Raw genomic sequence first — 10,669 nt, 5'->3', positions numbered from 1 at the left:
CATAGGCTAGCTTTTGGGATTGAGTTAGGCCTAAGATCCACTTCTTTACAGCTTGGCTTTTCTATAATCGTTACCCCCTCAAACAATAACTGGTCCTAACTACCCCCTATACTTGGCTTTTCTACAATGAACAGAGAAGATATATGGAAGGAAATAAGGAAATAGTTGTTGAATGGCTAAATATATAAAAGGAAGTGGTATTTTAGATTTTTTACACATCAAATTAATATGATGTGGATTACTTACACTCTCACATGCCAAACATCATCTGAAATCATTTGGATTGTTAAAAAACCAAGTACAAGAGGGTAATGAGGACCAATTATTGTTTGAGGGGGTAATGATGATAAAAAACCAAGCACTATCCCATGTTTGATTACCATATCATAAAAATTGATTTGGATTAGTTGAGTCATTTTTCAGAAGGCTTTTGTTTGAAGGAAGATATGATTTGTTGAAAAGAACTTTTAGTTTTGTAAAATTGAGTTCCTTAATGTGAAGTTGAAGTAATGTTTGTGCATGTTAATCATTAAAATTTGTTAGAGGTGAATGAAAGTAGTATCTTGTTTGTCATTTAACAAGAAGGTGCTCATAGATATACTGTCAATCAGATGTAATTGTAACAACTGCGCAATGTAACTTGGAGGCAAATGTAAAGATCAATTAAAGAATTTACATGTGTTCTATTATTTGTTTTCGTTTTCTAATTTCAATTGCTTTTTTCTACTAATCAGAACGTTCGCGGCACGGGAAAAGCTCTAAAATCAGATATAGCAAGCATGCAGAATAGTAATTGCATGTCCTCTGGTAGTTAATGTGCAAAAGGTAGCCAATTTGATTGCTTTTCTTCTATTAATTCGATTATTGCTATGCATATCTTGATTTTTATTATAACCATTGTTTATGGTGTTTTCTTATCTTTTCAATAGTTAGATTAAGAGGCAGAGCATGAACATTTTATGGTATTATGTATTGAGTTAATACTACTCTACTATTTTTAATGCAGATGTATTAATTGGCATTACACATTGGATCTTGTGTTGAGTTGTAATCTTACAGATCCTACGTACTAACAAAGGATTGAAGAGGAAATTATTGGGAAGAAACAAGCAATAACCAAATTGCACGACGAGGTAACAGCGGAAGAAATACCCAAGTCGAAACTTCCCACACTATTTGAATCAAGAGAAGACAATAAACACTAGCACAAATGGAAATCCAGGCAGCATCTATATCAACAATAAAATAGCAAAGCAAGCAAAAATAAATCGAATGGAAGAGACACCAAATTTACGTGGTAAAAACCCCTTCAAGGTGAAGAGGAAACATCCACGGGACCTCCGGCCCACAAAAGCTCCACTATAATCAACAAAAGTTACAACAATGTTCATCAACAAGAGTTACAACAATGTTCTCCAAATGGCTAGTGTTACAACAATGTTCTCCAAATGGCTACAACAACAAAGCCAAGCACGGAGCAACAATACATAAAAGATAGCACCAAAACTAGTGAAGAAAGGAGAGAAATCACCCCCAAAAACGAGCTACTGTTCGTACTCGAAAACTAGAGATACAGATCACAAAATCCAATCTCCGCTGTTGAAATCGAAGAAACAGATGTTGAGAACCCCCAGTTCAAATTTCAGTACGATCCAACGGTTAATGAATCGGAAAACGCAATTTAAAGTGGACTTCTTTGTAGCAGAAAATTTCGGACGAAAATCGTTTTTCTCTACGTTTTTCTCTCTCTATGGCTGCTATAAATTCACTCTTGTGTTATCAAAATAAGACCTAAATTGATCCTATATATAGAGGAAATTTTGGGCAAAATTGGTCTGGTCCAAATTGGATTGGGTTTATTAATCCAATTCCATATAGGAAGGGAAAACCCAAAAACCTAACAGAAATTGGATGAATGCTTAAAGGTTTCACAACAAGATGATGATGCTTAAAGGATTCACAACAAGATGATGATGCCAAAAAAGAAAATTGGCAGGTTTTAAACCAGATGGAGAAGTTCAAGAAAGCCAAGATTAGTACCCTTCTCTCCTTTTCATTGTGTTCTGTTTCATTAGAATGATTAATTTTACATTGCACTCTTAAGAGGGATATAGATGTCTACAATAAGACACTTGGTTATGACAGATTAACCGAACAGATGAAAGGAACATATACCAGGTGTATCGCCAATGAGAAAGTATTAGCTAAGATACACTTAATTACATGTTTTTACCTCATAAAATTGAAATAACTAAGAAAGTCACATATGCCTAATTTAACTCTGATAGTACATATTCGTAGGTTCAAACGATATCTAATCATCTTGATATTGGCGAAACAAGTTAGCATACGACAATCCACATTAATCATTCAGAAAAATGTGTACTTTATTCTTTCACGTTTAATTATTTACTCAAAATTTTATCTTAATATTATTGATATTGTTTTACAATGACATGTACTACATGACATGCAGGGGCGGATCCAGGTATAGTCCGGGTGTTCATCCGAACCCCCTCAGTCGAAAAATTACACTGTTTATATAGAGTCAAATTTTTATTTTATGTATATATATTTAATACTAAACCCCCTCAACACAAACGAAAGGCGCAGCTCAGTGGCGCAGGGGGTTCAGATTCGCACAAGACGCGCGGGTTCGAACCTGGCTGTCAACATTTGTTTCAAATACTAAAAAAGAAAAACCACTACGTTTTCTTTCTCTCTTCCACTACATTTTCTTTCTCTCTTCCTCCACTGTCCTCCTGTCCTCGCCATTCTCTTTTTTTTTTCTGTTCAGTTTTGTCCATTAATTTCGCCATTGCTGGCCGTCGGTCATCTCTCTGGTCTTCGTTAATGGCTTCCTCGGTAAGTTCTTAGTTCCCTTCTTTTTTCTATTTTTTTTTCTTTTCTAAAATTCTATATATTTGCTTACCCTCCCCAATCGATGATTGGAGCTTAATGCAGTCCCTTGAAGAAGCAGATTAGCAGTTTTAGTTGTTGCTTTTTTGTTTACGAATGTATATATGGGAAATAGTACTAATAGAAGCTAGAGCTACAGTGCCGAGTATGATTATCCATTTTTCCATCTTTGATCATTTTGTACATGAATGAATGTATGTATGTTTTGGTGTGAAGAACGACCTTCTTGCATTTAATATTGTAGTTCCTTACCTTTATCAATAATTGTAATTTTTTTTCTTGAAACTGGTAACTGTTATCAATAATTCTAGTTTCCCAAATATACATTCATAAATGAGGAGATAAATAGTACTAATATATTAACTCGATAGGATTATTAAATAAAGATTCAATCAATCTGTTACAACTAATTGTACTCTTTATATACATTGTTTATGCAACCATGTTCTTCTCTATGTTGGTTTTTATAGCTTGTTATATACAGAAGTATAAATGTTTACAACACTTCAAAATACAGTAACTTGTAAGTCAAGGAACAAAACTTGTCTACAGAACTGTTTATTTTTTTAAAGTTCTAACAAAATTCTTACTTTTTACTATTCAGTCTCAACATTCAGTAAAGAAGTATTTTACCAAAGTACCGAAATCCAGTGTAGCTTCTTCTAGTCAACCTAACCAGGAAGCAAATGCCCACCATTCAGAAGTACCATTACCTTCTTCTCAAGAATTTGATTTGAGTACTTTAAATTATGATCCGGGTGAAAGAACCCCAATCTTGGACTATCATCCAAACCATCGTGATGTTATTAGAAGAGCATACCTTATTAATGGTCCTTGTCAACCTCGATTGCTTCAGCATGAGTATCCTCAAACGAATATTTCTGGATCAATGCGTCGTTTTAATTCTGAATGGTTTGATGATGTATATCATGATTGGTTGGAGTATAGTGTTAGTAAAGATGCAGTCTATTGTTTGTATTGTTATCTATTTAAAGGCTACAACACTAATCAAGGTGGGGGTGAAGTATTTTCAACTATTGGGTTTAAGAGTTGGCAGAAAAAGAAGAATCTTGGAAAACATATTGGTCTACCAAACTTGACCCCACATAACTTACCAAAAAAGAAATGTCAAGATTTATTGCGGGTACAACAGTCTATTCATTTTGCACTTGAGATGCAATTTAGTCAATTTAAGCATGCATATTGGGTCCGGTTAAGTGCTTCAGTTGATGTAGTAAGACTTCTTATAACTCAAGGATTGGCATTTTCGAGGTCATGATGAATCTAAATCATCACTTAGTAGGGGTAATTTTCTTCAAATTCTCTCATGGTATGCGAAAAAGTGTGATAATATTCGTGATTATGTACTGGAACATGCTCCTCAAAATGATCAAATGACTTCTCCAATAATTCAGAAAGATATTGTGAGTGCTTGTAAGATAGAAACAATTAAAGCTATTCTTGAGGAATTAAATGGTGACTACTTTTCTTTACTAGTTGATGAGTCTTTTGATGTGTCACGCAAGGAGCAAATGGCTATTGTCTTACGATATATTGATAGAAATGGATTTGTGATGGAGCGGCTTTTGACATTGTTCATGTTCAAGATACTAGTGCTTTATCTCTAAAGAGGGCAATTGCTAATTTACTTGCTCAACATTCCTTAAGTCTATCATATGTGCGTGGACAATGTTATGATGGGGAAAGCAATATGCAAGGTGAGATCAATGGCCTTAAAATGTTGATTAGGCAAGAAAGTAGATCGGCCCATTCCATTCATTGTTTTGCTCATCAACTTCAACTAACTCTTGTTGCGGTCTCGAAAAAATGTATTCAAGTGGGAAAACTTGTAGTATTAGTTTCAAATATTTTGAATGTATTGGGATCTTCTTTTAAGCGTATGGATGAATTTCGAGATTCTCAAAAAGAAAGAATTCAAGAGGCATTAGATTTGGGTGAGCTTACAACCGGTAGGGGCTTGAATCAAGAACTCGGTCTTTCAAGAGCTTGTGATACGCGTTGGGGATCTCATTTTAAATCTTTCAACAATTTTATTCTTATGTTTGGCTCTATTCTTAATGTTCTTGAATAACTTGTTCTTGATGCACGATTATTGGATGAAAGAGCCAAGGCAATGGGATATCTTGAAGCTTGTCGAACATATGAGGTTGCGTTCATGTTGCATTTGATGAGTGATGTTTTAGCAATCACAAATGAGCTTAATAAATGCTTACAAAAAAAGGAGCAAGATTTGGCAGATGCCATGCTACTTGTTGAAGTAGCAAAAATAAGATTGCAAGCGTATAGGGATGAAGAATGGGATTCTCTTATTGCTAGGGTGTCTTTATTTTGTATCAAGCATGACATTTTGGTACCTAACTTTGAAGAGCCATATGTTAGCTCTTTAAGATCACAAAGGAGACTTGGTGACAATAAAGTCTCACATCATTATCGTGTTGAGGTATTTTGCAATATTATTGATTGGCAACTTCAAGAACTTAAAGATCGTTTTGGCGGCAGCTTGCATCGATTTGCTTCATGGAATTTCTTGTTTGAATCCAATTGACTCATTTTCAAGTTTTGACATCAGGAAAATAATGAAAATGGCTAAATTATATCCTGATGACTTTAATGAATTCAATATAGGTTCTCTTGAGAATCAACTTGCAAGTTACATTATTGATGTTCGTGATGTTGATGAAAGGTTCTCCAATCTAAAAGGGCTTTGTGATCTTTCAAAAAAATTAGTACAAACAAAGAAGCATTCAAATTATCCCCTTGTATTCCGCTTAGTGAAACTTGCTTTGCTTGTTTGCCACGGCAAAGCATCCGTTGAAAGAGCCTTTTCAAGAATGAAGTTTATCAAGAATGACTTGCGAGTCAAATGAGTGATGATTTTTTTAGTGGTTGTTTGGTGCCTTATCTAGAAAAAGATATATTTGATAATGTTTCTAATGATGCTCGTTATTAAGACATTTCAAGATATGAAACCTCGTAGAGTACAATTGTAAAACTCCATGGTTCGTATGTAGTCTAACTTAGTTTCCTTGTTTTTGCTTCAAAAGCTCACAAGCTTTTGCTTTTGTAATATGGCATCTTCAAGTTGCCTTTGTTAATGGAAACTTCTTAGTTTATTAGCTTTTGCTTGGTTTGTTAGCCTTTTATTGAGGCATTTTATTGTGACTTGTGAAGCTATTAATTATTGTTTCTCGTCGCATATCTGTCGGACTTTTATGTCCTGTCTTGTGCTTGGTTTTCCGTAGAAGTAATTGATTTTGTTGGGCTGCTTTACTTTGTTAGTTTTTACTTAGTTTATGATGTTTTGTATTGGAAAAAATAAATTTTCTTTTGAAAATTCTACATGGATGATGAATATTGAACTTTGATCCGACCCATTTTTTTTTTCGATCCGACCTGCTCTTTTGCCAATACTAGCGTGCTTATTTTATTTTTTGAACCCCCTGAATGGAAATCCTGCCTCCGCCACTGATGACATGGTATACACGTGCAACGCACATTCCAAGAAACTAGTTATTATAAAAGTGGGAAACCACAAAGTGAAAAGTTGAATTACCAAATTGCCCGTCAAATATTGAATGACCTTTTTGCCCTTAACTTAAAACTATTTTTATAATCTTTTTTTTTTTTTTCCCTTCTAAAAACTGAACTTACTTCCCACGTCATAACTCTCTCTTAGTACAGCCTAATACAATGCTGTGAACTTTCATCTTCCAGTACATATCCTAATGGTACAATTTATGTCAAACTTTAAAATGAGGCTTAATGCGTTGGATTTCTTTCAACTTCCAACTTTTGGAGTGATATATTGTGGGTAGTTAAGGCAATTCTACATGTACAATATATTTTAGCCTTTTCTCATCCTTTATTGATTTGTTAAATTATGCTCAAATATCAGAAAGTTCACAATTAATTAAGCAATTGTTCTCGCTCAAACCATCGTCAACCGAAGAAATTTTCTTTCCCATAGAACACTTTGTTCTTTTAATTATGTGATTTAATGAGCTGCTATTAAATGCTAAATAATTGCTACATCAAATAATTACACTGTAAGAATACCCACGTTACAAACTTTTTGATTTCCTTTGGTTATCAATTAGCACTAATGGTGAATTTATGCTAAATTTTGCTCATCAAACATCTTATATAAAAGGACCTCAATAGAGCACAGCTGCAAACTTAATTACCAGGTAATTTAAAATATTTTTGCCTGCCTGTTCAATTCTGAGCCATTTGGTTGTTGTTCCTAAAAAAATTATATTTGTTCTTTTATATGTGTTTTGCTTTGTGTGTGATATAGCCTTTTGACAAGGAAACTAATCTTCATATAATTTACGGAAAATATGCCTCAACTTTCGGCCAAATAGAAGAAATTTTGGGGTTTTAACTCCATAATTCAGTCAGTATATTTATATCGTGCGTACGTATTGGGAAAACATACCATGTATATCCACATGTTTTTATTTAACATTTGCGTACGTACACACACACACATATATATATATATATATATATATATATATATATATATATATATATATATAGGGAACGATTTGCAAGGGTGGAAAAAGTATTGGTTCAAGTTCGTTTGGGGTGATTAAGAAATGGCGGCTCAGTTGCTACACACGAATGGTGACCATTTTATATGGATAATATGATGTCAAATGCGTACATACATATATATATATATATATATATATCCATTAACTTATTTATAGTATTAGGTTAAGGGAACCACCGGTGCCAGTTTAAGGTTTAAGAGTTTCTTGTAGTTATTGGGATGAGAAAGTTTACAGTGAGGAGGAAAGTTAAGCTCAGGGATTTGCGTCATGTGTTTATTTTTCTGTAAATTTTCTTTCACAATGTATTTACAAGGTTCGATAAACTTTGGTATTTCTAAATTCATTTGCTTCTACTAACTTCCATTCATTCCATGATTACTGAAGAAGGATGTCTATGGAAGCAATTTAACTATCATAGTATTTGCACAGTTTTGTGTATCATCTCCTTATACTACATATTTGCACCTAATAACATAAAAACGTAACTCATTATACATTTTAAATAATCAGCTTAAGTTTGTTGTTTGGATTTCGCCGGTTTAAAGAATATCTAATCATCTTTCATTCAACAACTAAGTCATTTCAGTAGGCTGATTGTTCATCAATTTCTACTTGAATTTTTTTCGCCGAATAGTTTGTGATACTGATTACAATGCAGTTTTAATATAATTCATACCATATGCGGCTTTTAAGGTTTCCGTAACTAGTGTGTATATATATATATATATATATTACTATTATATATAGAGGGAATGTGATGACTTTTGTAGTCCTCACAATAATTTCCCAAATTTTTAAAAACTTTTTCATTAATTACTTTTATGTCCTAATTTTATTTATTTAAGTCAATTTTTTTGTTTTTTGTTTTTAAAGTCTACTTTTCAAAAGCTATCGATTTGGGGGACTTTTGTAGTCCTTACAATAATTTTCAAATTTTTTTAAAACTTTTTAATTAATTACTTTTAGGTCCTAATCTTATTTATTTATGTCAATTTTTTGTTTTTGTTTTTAAAGTCTACTTTTCAAAAGCTATCGAACCTCCTACCTCATTTTTCACGTTCTTTGATTTTCGATTGGTGCTCGATAATTCGAGCCCAATTAATGATAATTCGCACCGCATCGCGCCTATTTTGCTCCTCCAAAGATTTTTTTCCATATCCATGTTCGAATTAATCCCTAATTAGAGAGAATACTCCATGCCTGCACAAGTTAAATTATGTATTTGTCTTAAAAGTTCATTAACTATGTATAGATTATTTATTTAGAATTAAATAACTTCAGAAAATTAGGATACATAAGTTATAATGTCAAATTCTGGTTCCAAATTTGATTTGAATTAAAGAGGGAATGTGAGGACTTTTGTAGTCCTCACAATAATTTCCCAAATTTTTAAAAACTTTTTCATTAATTACTTTTATGTCCTAATTTTATTTATTTAAGTCAATTTTTTTGTTTTTTGTTTTTAAAATCTACTTTTAAAATATATATATAGGGGACTTTTGTAGTCCTTACAATAATTTTCAAATTTTTTTAAAACTTTTTAATTAATTACTTTTAGGTCCTAATCTTATTTATTTATGTCAATTTTTTTTGTTTTTGTTTTGTTTTTAAAGTCTACTTTTTAAAAGCTATCGAACCTCCTACCTCATTTTTCACGTTCTTTGATTTTCCGATTGGTGCTCGATATGCATTTGAGCCCAATTAATCAATTCGCACCGCATCGCGCCTATTCGGGGGAGCGCTTCCTTCAAAGATTTTTTTCCATATCCATGTTCGAACCCCTAATCCCTAATTAAGAGAGAGCGACTCCATCGCACAAGTTAAATTATGTATTTGTCTTAAAAGTTCATTAACTATGTATAGATTATTTATTTAGAATTAAATAACATAGAAAATTAGGATACATAAGTTATAATGTCAAATTCTGGTTCCAAATTTGATTTGAATTAAATAATTTCATCAAAATGGAAGTTAAAATATTAAAGGAGTGAATGAAAATTTTGCTTTTATATAACTACCCACTTGTGGGACTACAATGGGTATATGATTGTTGTTGTTGTTATTGTACATTTGTACTAACACAAATTATATTTCTTTAGTTAAAATATATATATATATATATATATATATATATATATATATATATATATATATATATATGTAAACTGGTTGCAAAGTTCTCAATAATGGGGCTTCAGCCTTCAGTATATTAATGAAGTGTGTAGACATTAAGTATTTTTCATTAGGTAAAATAGTTTATTTGCTGTATAAATGTGAAGTATTTAGTATTTTGTTTAAAAGATGATAAAATAATTTAAACATAAAATTGAAGAGATTATTTAAACATGAAACTGAGAAGAAATTATTTAAACGTGAAATTGAGAAACTATGATAGGGCATAAACAACTCCTACACAACTAAGATTAAGAGTAAATGAGAAAGTTAAAATATCCAAACAAAAGATTGACCTAAGATAGTTGACTATATGTAAAGAATAAACAAATTCAAAATTTACTTTATTAATGATGGTCCAATACTAGATCATTGCAACTAAAAGTGTCCAATTATTAATTATCTCCATCATTTATTTCGTTCATTTAGCGATTCAAGTCTGTTCTATCTATTTATTGACAAGAGAGGGTTGCTCAGATGGTAAGCACCCTCCACTTTCAACTCGAAGGTTGTGAGTTCGAGTCACCAAGGGAGCAAAGAAGGGAGCTCCTGGGGAAGGGGTGAAAAAAAAAAAAAAAAAAAAAGTCCATTCTATTTTAGTGTATGTCTTTTGAAAGTAATAGTAGTTCTTTGAATATCATACTTATTCTTACAAAATATAATGATACTCTAATTAAATCTTGAGAAAGATTTATAGATATATGTTTTTAAAATAATATTTCCTCTGAACTCTTATAAACGCCTATTCTATTGGTAGAAGTATTACTAGAATCAGTACATTTTCAAAGTTATCTTAAAGATCTGTTAGGAAGATCATCAAATATTTCTTGAGACATATTTGACACCTGTCACTTTTCATTAATCGGATAATTTCAAGTTCTCATCACCTTTGGTTAAATCAAGTGCACCGCAAAGACATTCGTAAACAACTCTATCGTAATTTTTAGCAAATAACCCCAATTTAGATTTAATAGTACATCCCAGCAGAGGCCCGGATC

General features: G+C 32.2%; 1 protein-coding gene across 1 annotated transcript; it reads left to right on the top strand.

Moving 5' to 3' along the window:
* Window positions 1-2,739: 2,739 nt before the first annotated feature.
* On the top strand, window positions 2,740-4,547 carry LOC132058012 (uncharacterized). Its single transcript, XM_059450581.1, has 3 exons — window positions 2,740-2,865; window positions 3,524-4,063; window positions 4,176-4,547. Exons 1-3 carry the CDS (start codon window positions 2,854-2,856, stop codon window positions 4,545-4,547), a joined length of 924 nt encoding a protein of 307 aa, XP_059306564.1. The 5' UTR covers window positions 2,740-2,853.
* Window positions 4,548-10,669: the final 6,122 nt, after the last annotated feature.

Source organism: Lycium ferocissimum, chromosome 5 (assembly GCF_029784015.1).
Source record: "Lycium ferocissimum isolate CSIRO_LF1 chromosome 5, AGI_CSIRO_Lferr_CH_V1, whole genome shotgun sequence".
NCBI classification, from domain to species: Eukaryota; Viridiplantae; Streptophyta; class Magnoliopsida; order Solanales; family Solanaceae; genus Lycium; species Lycium ferocissimum.
Note: the sequence above shows the minus strand (reverse complement) of the source record. Positions and strands in the feature narration are given on the sequence as shown.

Excerpts from the sequence above, each read along its gene's own strand:
- LOC132058012 (XM_059450581.1), top strand. Across the intron at positions 4,064-4,175 it reads AATGTCAAGATTTATTGCGG|GATTGGCATTTTCGAGGTCA; the intron begins GTACAACAGTCT and ends TTATAACTCAAG.